This window comes from Sinocyclocheilus anshuiensis, unplaced genomic scaffold (genome assembly GCF_001515605.1).
Source record: "Sinocyclocheilus anshuiensis isolate Anshui unplaced genomic scaffold, SAMN03320099.WGS_v1.1 scaffold1152, whole genome shotgun sequence".
Classification (NCBI taxonomy): Eukaryota; Metazoa; Chordata; class Actinopteri; order Cypriniformes; family Cyprinidae; genus Sinocyclocheilus; species Sinocyclocheilus anshuiensis.
Window position 1 is genome coordinate 241,827 of NW_015551083.1, and position 16,065 is coordinate 257,891.

A 16,065-nucleotide genomic window follows, 5' to 3' on the forward strand; every position below is an offset into this window, starting at 1 on the left:
ACTGATACTCGAGCAAACTCTGCTCTAACTGTCGACTAGCAGTGGGAGTCAGATTGCCCCCTAGTGGATGGCTAAAGATTTGTTAACTCGTATTCATAAATTCTCAAGGGAACGTCTCTGAATTAACTGATGCTCGCGCCCCCCTTGACAGTTGCTGGCGCCCCCCTGGGGGGGCGCGCCCCACAGTTTGAAAACCCCTGATCTAGGACACTAGGGATCCACTTTCTGCTTTGCAAACTCACAGTCACTCTACACACACACACACTCACACACACACACATACACACATACACACATACACACACACACACACACACACAGTGTGTTTGCAGAGGCGTGAGGTTTGTTTCGTTGTGTGTCTGTAGCCGAGTGGCAGATGTAGGTCTGTGTGTCCTCAGAGACGTGTGTGTCTGCCACAACCGATATCACATCAGTCACAGCAAACATGAGCTGGATTCTGGGGCGTTGCTATGCGGTTGCTAGGGTGTTTGTAGCTGTTTTCTTCCTGTCTGGTGTGAATAGTGTCTCTGTGATTTTCTGGTCTGTAGATGTGTGATTTTTCAGCTGTTTTATGGTTCAGCAGCACACTCCTCAAAACACACATGATTTGATAGACACACATCTGGTGTTGTACTGTTTTGAGCTCATTACCGTGTGTGTGTGAGTGTGTGTGTGTGAGTGTACCTACTTAACCATATTTTGGGGACAAATTTGTACCCAAAATTGAGTTAAACCTAACAAAATCTCCAAAAAGCTCCCTTTGGGGACGTCCTCATTTGTAAAACTGGTATAAAAATAAAGTAAACAAAAGTTTTTTTTAAATTGTAAAAATGCAGAATGTTTCCTGTAAGGGGTAGGTTTAGGGGTAGGGTTGGTGTAGGGCAATAGAATATACAGTTTGTACAGTATAAAAACCATTATGCCTATGGAATGTCCTCATTTAGTGCGTGCGTGCGTGTGTGTGTGTGTGTGTGAGAGAGAGAGAGTGTGTGTGTGTGTGTGTGTGTTTGTGTGACAAGTTATGTAACAAAAAGTACAATCAGTGATTGCACTCATATGAAGAGGTTTATGTGCATTTGATTGACATTTAATGTTGTTATTATTATTGTTTATTAATTAGCAATGTAGACAAAATTTGTTTAAATATCCAATAACCGAGAGCCTCTGCGAACAGTTTGTTGCTTCTGCTGGTTTAACACACTCAGATAGATTCTTCTCTTCTCAAGCTTGCTTTCTAATCTAGTAGTCTTATAAACCTGGCGTTATGAGTTATGACTATTGCTGACTCTTTGATGAATTGCTTTGTTCCTCTTTTTTTTGTGACTTTTAGTGACGTGACGTGGCCAAGTATGGTGACCCATACTTGGAATTAGTGCTCTGCATTTAACCCATCCTTAGTACACACACACACACACACACCGTAAACACACGCCCGGAGCAGTGGGCAGCCATTTATGAAACTACAGAATCTACATACTGCAAACCAGGCTCAGATATAAAGAGAAAACACTGGAGAAAAGATGCACATGAAGTATGAGGACTGCAGAATTCAGCAGATCTGTCTGTAGCATTTTCAGTAGTGACTGCCATCCTGATGAGTCTGAACATGAAGAAACCTCAGCTGCAGAAACCGAGTGAAAAGCTGGGATTGTATGTAGATTGTGTAACACCTAATAAACACTTCAAGTGAAAGAACAGAGCCAGAGCGCTTCCGTTATAATCAACAAGCCCCAGACACGGCGTGAACGAGAGATTTACTGTGAGACTGCGGTAGCTTTGTCAAAAATGTTGATTTTTACTGAAATATTTAAAATGGTTCAATATAGCTTTTCTACAGTATCGATGCACAGATACCAGCTGCGTTTCCTTTCTCTCCGACAGTGCTTTATTTTCACATTCACATAATATTCAACAGTTGATTAAAGCATTTGGCTGGATGTCTGCCAAAATTAAAAGGCTTTAACTCTTGCAAATAAATTAAGACATAAGTATTGTAATTTTCTACTGTAAAAATGTCTTACTTGGATACTGTTCAGATGTTATACACTTAATGTTGTAGCAGCTTTTCACCACGTATCAAAAATAGTATTGAATATTGATATTTTTCAAGGTATCACATCAAAGTTGAACTTGCACCGCAGGACTCAAGCTACGCTCATATGAACCCTGTACAAGAAACTCAAGGCTTAATTGCCAATAGTTTCAACAGAGGCTCGACAAACACAGAGATATGCAGAGTGAATGTACACTGATACTGTTGTCAGAAATCACATCAAATCAAGCATGACAGTCCTTATATCTGCTGACGCTCGTGGTGTGCATCAGGCGCAGAGTTGCAGCTGTAAAGCTTCCTCCTCCTCTGTTCATCTGCAGGAGAATCACTGCCGGCGGATCAAGATTCTGGGCGACTGCTACTACTGTGTGTCTGGCCTGACGCAGCCCAAGACGGATCACGCTCACTGCTGCGTGGAGATGGGTCTGGACATGATCGACACCATCACGTGAGTGTGAGCGCTGATGGAGGCTCTTCTCAAGGGCAGCAGCATGATGAGTTCCTCAGTAAATCTGGTGTTCAGTCACACGTATATGTGCAGTACTGCTTCCCCAGTCGCTCCTGTGAGGAGATTTCCACAAGCTTCAGTGCTGATGTGTCGGAGGATTGTTTCAGTGACAATCTGAATTATGATTATGAATGTTATGAAATGTACTGTTCCTACAGTGACTGTTGAATCTTCACCAAATCATCATCAGAACCGTGTGGAAAAAAGCTGTTGAAAGATTTCTCATTTGTGACCCTGGAGCACAAAAGCAGTGTTAAGTCGCTGGGGTATATTTGTAGCAATAGCCAACAATACATTGTATGGGTCAAAATATACATTTTTCTTTTATGCCAAAAATCATTAGGATATTAAGTAAAGATCATGTTCCTTGAAGATATTTTGTAAATCTCCTACCGTACATATATCAAAACTTAATTTTTGATTAGTAATATGCATTGCTAAGAACTTCATTTGAACAACTTTAAAGATGATTTTCTCAATATTTAGATTTTTTTGCACCCTCAGATTCCAGATTTTCAAATAGTTGTATCTCAGCCAAATATTGTCCTATCCTAACAAACCATACATCAATGGAAAGATTATTTATTCAGCATTCAGATAATGCACACATCTCAATTTAAAAAAATTGACCCTTAAGACTGGTTTTGTGCTCCAGGGTCACATATATCAAACTGTCTTTGTGTATTTGGGCTGATCTTTGAAACTTCTTTTGAAATAAAACCTCACCGACATGATCATGTACATTATGGAAACAGTGACATCGAAACGTAACTTCTTGAAGGGATCGTCCACCCAGAAATGATCATTTATTCTCCCTCGTGTGGCTTCAAACATGAATAATGTTCTCTCTTATGTGAAGCACAAAAGAACATTTGAAGAATCTTCCATCTGCTGTTGTCTGTGCTGTAATAGTCAACGGGCTTCAGAGTTTCTTGTGGAACCCAGCAACAAATCACACAAAACTTTATATGTGCTTTAGTAGCCATCTGCTGACAGCACCATATCAGTTTGATGACAGCGCCACCTGCTGGTTACAGAAGTCTGGAATAATAACGTTTTTTAGAAGTCCCTTCTGCTCACCAAGGCTGCATTTATTTGATTAAAAATACAGTAGAAACAGAAATATTGTGAAATATTTTTACTATTTAAAACAGCTGTTTTCTATGTGAATATCTGTTAAACTGTAATTTATTTCTGTGATGCGCAGCTGTATTTTCTTCAGTGTCACATGATCTTCAGAAATCATTCTAATATGCTGATCTGCTGCTCAAGAAACATTTCTGATTATTATCAATGTTGAACACAGTCGTGCTGCACAATATTTTTGTGGAAACCGTGATACACTACCATTCACAATTTATTTATTTGTTTTAATTAATCAAATATGCATTAAATTGCTCAAAAGTGACAGTGTTTCTATTTCAGAAGATTTATATTTCAAATAAATGCTGTTCTTTTGAGCTTTCTGTTCATCTGTGAATCCTGAAAAATAAAATGTATCACAGTTTCCACACAAATATTGTTCAACATTGATAATAATCAGAAATGTTTCTTGAGCAGCAAATCAGCATATTAGAATGATTTCTGAAGATCATGTGACACTGAAGACTGGAGGAATGATGCTGAAAATACAGCTGCGCATCACAGAAATACATTACACTTTAACAGATATTCACATAGAAAACAGCTGTTTTAAATTGTAATAATATTTCACTGTATTTTTGATCGAGTAAATGCAGGCTCAGTGAGCAGAAGAGACTTCTTTCAGAAACATTAAAGAATCAGATTTATTCCAGACGTTTGATCGCTAGTGTAAATAGTATGACTTATGGAAGTTGAACCCACTTGTCATGTGAATCTTCATTGCTCATCAGGTGAGTGACAGTGACAGAAAAACTGCATTCAGACACTGAGCTGGTGAGCGTGATTGTGTTCTTCAGATCGGTGGCTGAAGCTACAGAGGTGGATCTGAACATGCGTGTGGGTCTGCACACGGGACGGGTGCTCTGTGGTGTGTTGGGCCTCAGAAAGTGGCAGTATGACGTGTGGTCCAACGACGTGACGCTGGCCAACGTGATGGAGGCTGGAGGACTGCCGGGGTGAGGATCTCAAGCAATCAGCATCACACTCCTCTCCAGAACCCTGAGCTGTCTGAGAGCTGTTTGTCCTCTCGTCTGCTTGTTCTACAGGAAGGTGCACATCACTCGTGCCACGCTGGACTGTCTGAATGGAGATTACGAGGTGGAGCCGGGAAACGGCCGCGAGAGACACTCGTTCCTGCTCAAACACGACATCGAGACCTTCTTCATAGTGCCATCTCACCGCAGGAAGGTGTGTGTGCGCTTTACTGGGAACCTTCTCGTGTTTTAGAGATATATCAATGTCTATGGAACATTCTTTAATGTTTGATATACATATAATGTTATATTTTGGGTGAAAAGTTAGTAGAATATTTGAAGAAACATTTTCTAACTTTTAAATAACGTTATAATCACAACAAGAAAACTGGAAATGTTAATGTTTTAGTAATTTTGGTAACACTTTATATTAAAGAGCAATTCTCACTATTAACCAGCATGCATATTACTAGCAAACTGGCTGTTTATTAGTACTTATAAAGCACATATTAATGCCTTATTCTGCATGACCATAATCTAGATCCCTTAACCCTCACACATAAACTTAACTATTAATAAGCACCAAGTTAGGATTTAATGAGGCAAAAGTCATAGTTAATAGTGAGAACTGGACCATAAAATAAAGTGTGACTGCAATTTTTAAAAACAATGTTCTCACAATGTTTTTATAACCTAAATTTGTCACTTGGGCGCATTTATTCATGCCATAGTATATGATCACAGTCATCAACAAACTACAAAAATAACAACAATGATCAACTATACATTAACTACAAAAATGAATTACCAGCGTTCAGTGTACAGTAGATGTACAGCTTGGCTTTATTTGTTACTATAAATTCTCCACAGAAAGTTACTTAGTGTCATTTCAGAATACAGCATGAATTTACAAATGATAGCTGTGCTTCACAGACTGTTATTATTGTGAATATGACTGACATGGTTTGAGTTGTTTTCTTTCCAGATTTTTCCTGGTCTGATCCTGTCAGACATCAAACCTGCCAAAAAGATGAAGTTTAAGACGGTGTGTTACTTGCTGGTGCAGCTCATGCACTGCCGCAAGATGTTCAAGGCCGAGATTCCCTTCTCCAGCGTCATGAGCTGTGAGGACGGGGACAAGGTACGATACACTGAGAAAATCAATGCTGATTGATGTCATGCTGTCACTCTCACAGCCTCATCATGTGGTCATGTGATCGTGTCTGTGATTGGCAGAGGAGGGTGCTGCGCTCCGCGCCGGAGAAGCTCAGGAACCGTTCCTCCACAGCAGCTAACGCGGCTCCGAGCAGCCCGGGGACACGGGTCAACCGCTACATCAGCCGTCTGATCGAGGCCCGGCAGACGGAGTCCGACACGGCCGACCTGCACTACCTCACGCTCACCTACAGAGACTCGGAGCGAGAGCGCAGGGTGAGAGCCAGTGTCACCGCGTCACGTGCGGAGCTTAAACTGGCCTGTTGTTGATGTATGTGTCTGAGTTACTGTAGTATGATGCAGATTATAGTATATGACGCCACTATAAGCACTGGTTTTACAGACATAGGGCATTCAAACACTGCAACACTGAGTCCTAACCAGAATAAGATGAAATAAGAATGTAGTGCACAAGTAATTTGTCTGTCCACACCAAGCGGCAACCTCCCGCTCTCTCTCGTGAAGCCAACACGGAAGTGACTAAAACTGTAATTCATCGACTGGCCGCTAGAGGCTGGCTGCAAAAGAGAGTCAGTCCCATAGACTCCTCATGTTAAAATGCCCAACATTACAGCAGAAAAAAACATGTTTACAGCCTGGTACAAAAAAATGATTTTGGTCTATATAGCTAATTTTGCCCTTCATGACAACTGTGAGGGGGGTGATTTTTTTATAACTCATCCGTTTAAATTATATTAAGCCTTAAAGTTTTGCATAATTAAGGGCGTGGCCACTTGAGTGACAGGTGGATTGCCGCTGCTGTCACCACCGTTGAGCTAGGTGGGCGTGGTTTCAGCAACCAGCTCCCGCCTCTTTGCCCATTTTCGATTATCCACACTACGTCCATGTTTTTATACAGTTTATGGTCCACACCAGACATGACAAAATCAATCAGCCAATCAGAAGAGCATGTGGGCGGGTCTCTCTCTGCAAGTGCACTGCACTCACAACAAAATGAAAGTACATCAACAAATTCCTAATTATTAAACCATTTTAACATTGTTAAAAAACACACACTGAATGACTGAAGCAGTCATTGTCGTGGAATACACTTGTTTGATTACAGTGAGTTTAAAAGTACCTGTTTCCTATCATTTATTTTCAAGATCTGATCTCACATTTAGAATGGCTATAAAGGTATTTAAACTCACATTAGACCCTTTTAACATGAAATAAACCATATAATTGGCATCATTGTCATAGTTTGTATGGTATTGTTCCACCTTTAATCAGGTGTCGTGTTGTGGCGTTGTGTCACGTCTGGTAAGGACACAGTGTAAACTTCAGTAATCCCCCAAATTTTGGTTCACAGAATGTTATGGGAACGTTCCCAAAACATGCTTTTTTAAAGTTTCAGGAAAGTTTTAATTGCACGGTTAGTTGCAGGGTTGTAATAATATAACCTAAAATAAACCATTAGGGAATGTTCTGCATGCGTTCACTTTAGGTTACTACAAAAAAATCTCCCTGCAACGTTCTGGAAAAATTAGTTTTTGGTTACAAAAAAGTGAACCTATGGAGAACCTTCGCAGAATGTTCCTACACTCTAAAAAATGCTGGGTTGTTTCAACCCAACTTTGGGTCAAATATGGACTAACCCAACCGTTGGGTTAAATTTTGACATTAAATTTTTAATCCAAAAGTTGGGTTAGTCCATATTTGATCCAAAGTTGGGTTGAAACAACCCAGCATTTTTTAGTGTATTTGGTTCCTAAAGAAAATAACAAAACGGGAAGCTCGTGGGAACATTAGGGGAATGTTCTGAGTTTGCTGTTAACGAGCTGAATGATGTGTATTTGATCTGCTGTAAGTGGTCCGTGTTTTTCAGCACGTTTATGTTTGAGCGTGACGTGTGCTGTGTTTCTGCAGTATCATCAGCTGAATGACGAGTACTTCACCGGCGCTGTGCTTCTGTCTCTCGTCCTCACGGCTCTGATCGGCATCCTCTACCTGCTCATCATGCCACAGTACGTACAGCAGAGCGTCACTACATCACACCGACACAGAAACACACGCATGCTCAGACGTATTGAAACACTTCCTTCTAGTTACAGGTCTGGTTATTTCAGTGAAAGCAGATCTCAACAAACAATGAAGGAGAGCTAAAAAAATAAGGCAAAAAGTGAGAGAACAAAACCAAAACACAACATACGCGTGACACACATACAGTGATATTCCAGAGAATGCAGTGTTTCAGACATTCATACAGCAGTTTGTCGAGGCTCCGTTTCTGTTCCAGCATGATTATTAGGTAAATAAACACAATTCTGAGAAGTCCAAATTCTGCAATTGTGAGAAACCTCTACCTGCTCATCATGCCACTGTACGTACAGCAGAGCGTCACTCCATCACACCGACACAGAAACACACGCATGCTCAGACGTATTGAAACACTTCCTTCTAGTTACAGGTTTGGTTATTTCAGTGAAAGCAGATCTCAACAAACAATGAAGGAGAGCTAAAAAAATAAGGCAAAAAGTGAGAGAACAAAACCAAAACACAACATACGCGTGACACACATACAGTGATATTCCAGAGAATGCAGTGTTTCAGACATTCATACAGCAGTTTGTCGAGGCTCCGTTTCTGTTCCAGCATGATTATTAGGTAAATAAACACAATTCTGAGAAGTCCAAATTCTGCAATTGTGAGAAAAAATTCTGAAGTGTGAGATAAAAAGTCGTTTTTTATCTTAAAACCTTAAAAGTTGCAATTACCTTTTTCGTTTTTGATTCTATGGCAGAAAAAAACTCAGAATTGCATGATGTAAACTCAAAAATCAGAGGAAAAAATCAGAATTGCATGATAAAAAGTCGCAGTTGCGCAGAAACAAACGCCCATACCTTATGTCTGGCACTCTGAAGTAAAAAAATGTTAAATAGCACAGTAATAGCCACGTCAGACAGGAAAACTAAAGCACGTCATCCGAGCAGATGAAGGAAATGCGTTCATGTTGACGTGTACGTGAGAAGCAGGCGTCCTCACAGTCTTCACTCTTCTGTGCATTTATGGTTATTTTCATGTCTTGTGTTGTTGTTCTCAGGGGGACGGTCGTGTTGGTGTTGCTGGTCTTCTGCATCTGTTTTCTGGTCGTGTGTATCGTGTATCTGCACATCACTAGAGTTCAGGTAAAAACTCACTCAGTGCCAGCTGAACCATTATAGTGTCATTTTCAGTTTCAAGTCCTTTTTAACATTTTATAGGCCAGATTTTCTTTGCCTTTACATTGTCTTAAGTGTCTTCATTCAATCTTGACAGTAGGTTTTTAACGCCAAAAGAAGGTTTGTACTGCTGCAAGCTGTTAGTAAATCTGGCCCTAAACATTATTTTCTTAGCGTGTAGTGCAGTAAAGGTTTTTATACGGTGGCTGTAAATGATATCTATATAAAGTTGCATTAAAAGGGTAATGCAAAAAAAAGGGTAAATCTTGACTGTAAGTTGACTAATTCATATTTTGTAAGCTGATCTTCCATCATGCGTGTTTGTTAATATCTGTCTGTGTCTCAGTGTATTCCAGGGTGCCTCAGCATACAGATCCGGACCGTCCTGAGTGTGTTCATAGTGCTCTTAATATACGCCATGGCCCAGGCCTGTGTGGTAACTCACTCTTACATCACTGCACTCACTGCTGATCTGACATTAGTGCTCAGGTTTAGTCAGTCTGATCAAAATCGAAGAGATTCAAAACACATGCACATGGGAACATAGGGAACGCTAGTGTTAGAGGAGCAAGTGTTTCTTAGATTTAGAATAGAGAGTGCTAGAGTTAGAGGGTCAAATATAACCAAGAAGAAACGTTCTGAATACATTAAGAACCCGTCTCTGTGTGTGTGTCAGGTGGGCTGCATGCCGTGGCTCTGGCCAACTAACTCCACACGCTCCATTGTGATCATCGACGTGTCCGCAGGCCTGAACCGCACCATGGCTGAGCTGCCGTGTGAAGGAGCGCAGTACGCCTTTCTGTGCTGCATGCTGGGGATGCTGACCGTGGCGTTGTTCCTGCGAGTGTCCTGGCTGTCCAAACTCCTGCTGCTGCTGCTGCTGCTGCTGCTGTACATCACCGTGCTGGAGCTCAGCGGATTCAGACGCTCATCGGGGTGAGAGACGCTCCACACCAAACACACAAACCGTCAGCAGGACTTACTGATAAAGCTGGTCAGCTGCTGAGCTGAATCTCACTTATGGTGTGTGCTTGTGAGTGCAGGATGGTGTTGTTGAGCGCTCGCGGTCTGGAGCCCGTCCTCTCTCTGCTGCTGTTCTCCACCGCACTCGCCCTTCACTCCAGACAGATGGAGCTCAAGCTGCGGCTGGACTTCCTCTGGGCCACTCAGGTACAGCAGAGCATCACACACTCCTGATACTGCAGTCACAAACAAAGAAAACCTCCCATCATCATCCATTCTGCACACTGCCTGTCCTCCATACGGTCACGGGATGCTTGAGTCGTTTTCAATGTTTTCACGTTTTTGGAAGAAGGCTGCATTTATTTGATCAAAACACAGTATAAACCAGGGTTGTGATAGTTCATTAAAACTAAAACTGAAACAAAAATTAAAACCATTGAAAAACATAATAACAAAATAAATCTTAACTAAAACGAAATACAATGTAAAAAATCTAGCTTCCATTTTAATTTAGTTCAACTTTATGTACTAAAGTAACTAAAACTGAAATGAAAATTAATATAAACTTTATAGTCATGAGAAATGAAAAAATGACAAAACACAACAAAATTACTACAACTTTGACTAAAATCAAAATTAAAACAAAAACAATTATTCAAAATATTAATATTGTAAATATTAGTACTGTTAAATATTATTACAACTTAAAATAGCTGTTTTCAATGTGAATATATTATAAAAATGCTGAATTTGTAAAACAAAGCTGAATTTTCAGCATCATTACTCCAGTCTTCTGTCACATGATCTTCAGAAATTATGTACATACAGTATGGCTTTAATATTTTCATTATATTTCATTATATTATCATTATATAATAATATTTGCCTAGTCATTGCTGCAATTGACTAAAAATAAAGTGTGTGTGTGTGCGTGCGTGCGTGCGTGCGTGCGTGTGTGTGTGTGTGTCCGTGTGCGTGTGCGCGTGTGTGTGTGTGAGTGTGTGTGTGTGTGTGTGTGTGTGTGTGTGTTCAGGCAGAGGAGGAGAGAGACGGCATGGAGAAAGTCAAACTGGACAATAAGAGAATCCTCTTCAACCTGCTGCCGGTTCATGTGGCTCAACACTTCCTGCTGTCTAACCCCAGAAACATGGTGAGAGCTCGCCTCGTCATCAGCTGCTGAGAGCTTCGATGGAGATGTTGTGCATCATGATCCCAGAGCTGATTGTGTGCTTGTGGTGTGGCAGGATCTGTATTACCAGTCCTATGCTCAGGTCGGGGTGCTGTTCGCTTCCATTCCCAACTTTAATGACTTCTACATCGAGCTGGACGGAAACAACATGGGTGTCGAGTGTCTGCGGCTGCTCAACGAGATCATCGCCGACTTCGACGAGGTCATCTCCCTTGCTGTAATTTAGAAATTTTGAATTAGATTTTTATTTTATTTTCCATTTTCATTTCAATTTTAGTTCGTTTTAGTAATTTTGTTGTGTGTTTTTGTCATTTTTTCTAGATTTTTATTTAAGTTTTAGTTATTTTAAAACATTAAGTTCAACTAAATTAATATGAGAAATGTTGCCTTGGCCACTATATTTTATTTTATTTCATTTCAGTTCAGGGTTATTATAGTTAACTAAAACCATAAAAACACATTTTCATTTCTTAAAATAAATGTTATTTGAAATAAAATGTAAAAAACTTAAACTTATTTTATTACAGCTAGTTAACAAGGCAACATTTCTCATTTCTATTTAGTCTAACTTGATGTACTAAAATACCTAAATAAATCTGGAATAAAACTTAATAAAGAATATATAAACATTTTAAAACAAAAACAAATAAAAATGTCTAAACAAGCATCAAAATTACTAAAACTTTAAAAAATAAAACTTGAACATAAAAGCTGAAAATATAAAAATATAATCTAATTCAAAATATTAACAAATATTATAATAGTATCTCAGTGATACTAAAATAACACTGTTTCAGTTAACATTGATTCCATTTCAAGCAACTTTTTTTTTTCAACCCTGCTCTGAAGCCATTTAATCTCCGTGTTGTAGCTGATGGACAAAGAGTGTTATAAAGACATTGAGAAGATCAAGACCATCGGCAGCACGTACATGGCAGCGGTGGGTTTGGTGCCCACCATCGGAACCAAGGTCACTGATTCAGCTACACTGGAAATAAAGCAGAGTAATACTTACAGAGCATCTGAGAACATGATTCATTTACTCCTTTACAGGCAAAGAAATCCCCGGAGGAGCACCTGAGCACCATCGCAGACTTCGCCATCGAGATGTTTGACGTTCTCGATGAAATCAACTATCAGTCATATAATGATTTTGTCTTGAGAGTGGGTAAGCTTTTATACATTTACACTGCCGTCTACAGATCAACTCCTGCAGCAAACCTGCAGTTTTCCTACCATTTGTAAAGGAAGTTTTCACAACCCTTCTGCTGGCTCTGTATTCTCAGTGAATGTTCTGGATGTTTTCTGATGGTTTATGTGTGAATGCTCAGGTATTAATGTGGGTCCGGTGGTGGCCGGGGTCATCGGGGCCCGCCGGCCGCAGTATGATATCTGGGGAAACACGGTGAACGTGGCCAGCCGCATGGACAGCACCGGAGTGCCTGGGAAGATACAGGTACTACATTCACTCGAAAGATAATTCTGTGACTGTGTGAATATCACAATAATGCATGCATTCTCTGAGAGCTGGACATACCTAAATAAATGCCTAAAAAACTGATTTCTCAGCATGCTTTGATACAGACTTTAAGGAGAGTTCATGTTGAAATTAAGTGTTTTTGCACAAAATAAATATAGCAGGAGATGTGTTAATAATTAAGATTCAAATGAAATAAGGTCACATTCATTTTAAATATTGGTTTTAAATTCAAAATATTTGAGTTAGCGTAACTTTTTGCGTCTACTCAATTTTATTTGTCATAGTCACAAAAATAGTTATTCAGATTCACTTAAATTTTTACTTGCATTTACTCAATTTATATGCTATATTTAATTGATTTTACTCCTTTAAATTTCACCCAGTATTTTTAATGTAAAATGTTTCACATCATAGTTTGTTTTTATAGTGCATATGATATATGATACATGTTTTCATGGGTGAATTTCACCAAAAACATGCCCATGTCACGTGTCAAAATCAAAAGAAAAAATACATCTTGCATGAAGAATGTAAAGCCTGTTTTTAGGACTATTTACATTTTTATAGTGTGATGTTGTTTGCATAGCAATAAAGTATTTTCCCCCTGAAAGGGTCATTATTGTAATGCAAACATTTTTTTTATTAAATTTATTTTTAATTAAATGTATACATCATGTAGCATTTATTGTACCTTCTTTCATTTGTGATGATTTAGCCATTGATAATAATAGGACTTACTAACAACCTCAGTAAAACATACATAGGCATTACAGTATTGAGAATTTGTGCTCATTATGTCATGATAAAACATGGTTCTGAAGTGGCTTTATTTCTGTATAAAGCAATAAGCCCCAAGAAGCTGTGGTTTACAGTGAATTTATAACATAAATTCTTAGCTGTTATAAATTCACTGTAAACCACGGCTTCACGGGGGTTATTGCTTTTATAAAACGGTTATTCCATATACGTAGTAAGGTTTCACAAAATAAAACCGAGCAAATAAAGTGTAATGATATTAATAAAAACAGTATTCTTCCACCAAACAATGTAGCTCCTCAGAAACAGTTGTGGTTGCAACAAAGTGGTTGCCGAGCAACACACAAATGTAAACAAAGGTGTATGTTACTTTGTAGAGTAATTTACAACAGCTTCGAACGCGGCTCAGCCAATCAGAATCAAGCACCGGAACTCTCCGTTTTATAATGCTAAATAACCTACAGTGCATGTTAATATGGACCTGGAATATGCCTACATAATTACACAAGCATGCACAAATGAATGTGTATGTGTAGTGTATTGATTTGAATATGCATGATCTTCCAGGTGACAGAGGAAGCGTACCGTCTGCTTCAGAGTGACTATGATCTGGTGTGTCGTGGCAATGTCAGCGTGAAGGGCAAAGGTCAGATGCTCACATATTTCCTGGAGGGTAAAGCGCAGGACGCGGGGAACCGAGCGCCGCATCACACCGGCGGCCTGGAGCGCAGGGTCCACGCCATCGCCCGCTCCAGCAGCACGCACACGAAAGCCGGCAGAACCTCGTCTGTGGCCTCGGGATTCGTGAGCAGCAGCTCTCCTGGGACACGCGGACACAGCGCCGCTCATGTGCCTACAGTCAGAGAAGAGCAGGAGGGCAAAGAGGGGGAGATGTAGGACCGGTCGCACACGATACGCACACTTCTTTACCATTAAAGACACAGAAGAGGATAACGTCTGCAGGTGGAAAGAATGAAACGTCTTCCCTTTATTCACCTTCTCAAAACACGTGAACGGATCTTCACTGCACGCTCTTTTAAAGACCGTCTTCTTTGGTCACTTTTATCAGTTCTCCTGGATAAATTCAGGTACTGTCCTGCATTTCTTTCCCAGTCGAATCATGGAATTTGGGCTTGGGAATGCCGTTCCACGCTGATTCTGTTGCGCTGCAGGAGCGTTCAGAGCCTCGCATGATCTTCAGCAATGTGTCATCTCTCAAGTTTTATGCCAACTTCTTATATGAGCTGTACATAGTAGATGTTCTTACAATCAGAGCTTGTGTATTTTTTGTATTGAACTCTCCAGTGCATTTGAATGAGTGTGATAGCGTGTGAATGAGATGCATTTATAACACATAGAGCAGCAATAGAAGCAGGACATGCTCTGCATCAGTGCACTAGATTGTGATTTCATATTCATTCACTCTCACACACTCTTCATCTTCATCACGTCACAGAGCCCCGCTCACACGTTTCTAAAGGTTGAGACTGGAGAAATCAAAGAGCTCTATCTTGATGACACATTTACACCTGTACTCTGATTTCAGAAAATAATAATAATAATATAAATATATAAGTATAAACTGTTTCAAAGCAGCATGTGTATATAGAACAAGAGAAATCAGGGAGTTTGATAACAGCCTAAAGAAAGCTTCTTCATCATCATCATCATCATCCTCGGCTGCAGTCACTCGGACAGACTGTTCTGAAACTATAAACTACAATCTGACATCTATATTCATGCATACAGTGGAGTCCAAACATCTGACACTGCATTCAGTTTCACATTTTTGCCATTTATTTGAAATTTGTATTACAAATATCTTTTTCATACCTTAATGGGAATGTTAACATAACGCTCGTAGAACTTATTTTTGTCAGCTGGCTATTCATTAAATGTTGTAACTTTATTTAAATGATTTAAAGGATGTTTTGAATCTCAGATTGATTGTCAGTGTGGTGTCAGGTGTGTGTATGTAGTGATAAAGTGTGTGATTAGCAGGGACAAACCTGCACAGGCTGAACATGTGCCAATTATATCGAATCTCAATCTGAAGTGCAATGATCGGACACGATTCTGTCATCAGCATTCATTGTAATAATATCAGCATCACATTCACATGCAGATGAAACGTGACTGAAACTATCAAATACTATATGCTTTATGCTGTTAGAGAGCTATGTGCAGAAGAAGTTTTCACTCATGATGAGACTGTTACCTGAGTGAGGCGGATGGTTTGATGTTAACGAGGTCAGTTATGTGTAGTCTATGTGGGCACAAGAGTGCAGTGACCAGCTACTGACACGGAGGTCAACAACCCGCCCATGAGGAATGCTGCGTCACACACACACACACACACACACACACACACACATAGATTTCTGTAGACTGGTGTGTGTTTACAATCACAAACCTCTGAGACTGTTTGTGAGGAAAAACAATGACTCTTTCTATATTTCTGTGGCAAATGTTTATTTTCATGCTGATGTTTTGAATCATGACGCTTTTCTTCAGGGTATGAATCGGTCTCTCAGTCGCTCTCTGTACTGTCAATACAGTATTCTTGCCTTATTTGACACGCTTGCGGTGATTGAAGTCAGTTGCCTTTTAGCTCTTTGATATT

The 16,065-nt window shown here is 39.8% G+C and overlaps 1 protein-coding gene across 1 annotated transcript in view; it reads left to right on the top strand.

Annotated features, from left to right (window-relative positions):
- The window catches only part of adcy1b (adenylate cyclase 1b), a 33,285-nt gene extending 17,471 nt beyond the window's left edge, over positions 1 to 15,814 (top strand). The window contains exons 5-20 of the mRNA XM_016452576.1: positions 2,374 to 2,501; positions 4,502 to 4,660; positions 4,751 to 4,892; positions 5,664 to 5,819; positions 5,915 to 6,109; positions 7,763 to 7,860; positions 8,937 to 9,021; positions 9,401 to 9,490; positions 9,731 to 9,990; positions 10,098 to 10,224; positions 11,051 to 11,167; positions 11,262 to 11,408; positions 12,078 to 12,176; positions 12,260 to 12,374; positions 12,538 to 12,662; positions 14,010 to 15,814. Of these exons, the coding sequence (XP_016308062.1) occupies positions 2,374 to 2,501; positions 4,502 to 4,660; positions 4,751 to 4,892; positions 5,664 to 5,819; positions 5,915 to 6,109; positions 7,763 to 7,860; positions 8,937 to 9,021; positions 9,401 to 9,490; positions 9,731 to 9,990; positions 10,098 to 10,224; positions 11,051 to 11,167; positions 11,262 to 11,408; positions 12,078 to 12,176; positions 12,260 to 12,374; positions 12,538 to 12,662; positions 14,010 to 14,339 (2,373 nt within the window). The 3' untranslated portion in view covers positions 14,340 to 15,814. The remainder of the gene's footprint in view (positions 1 to 2,373; positions 2,502 to 4,501; positions 4,661 to 4,750; positions 4,893 to 5,663; positions 5,820 to 5,914; positions 6,110 to 7,762; positions 7,861 to 8,936; positions 9,022 to 9,400; positions 9,491 to 9,730; positions 9,991 to 10,097; positions 10,225 to 11,050; positions 11,168 to 11,261; positions 11,409 to 12,077; positions 12,177 to 12,259; positions 12,375 to 12,537; positions 12,663 to 14,009) is intronic.
- The last annotated feature ends 251 nt before the right edge of the window (positions 15,815 to 16,065 follow it).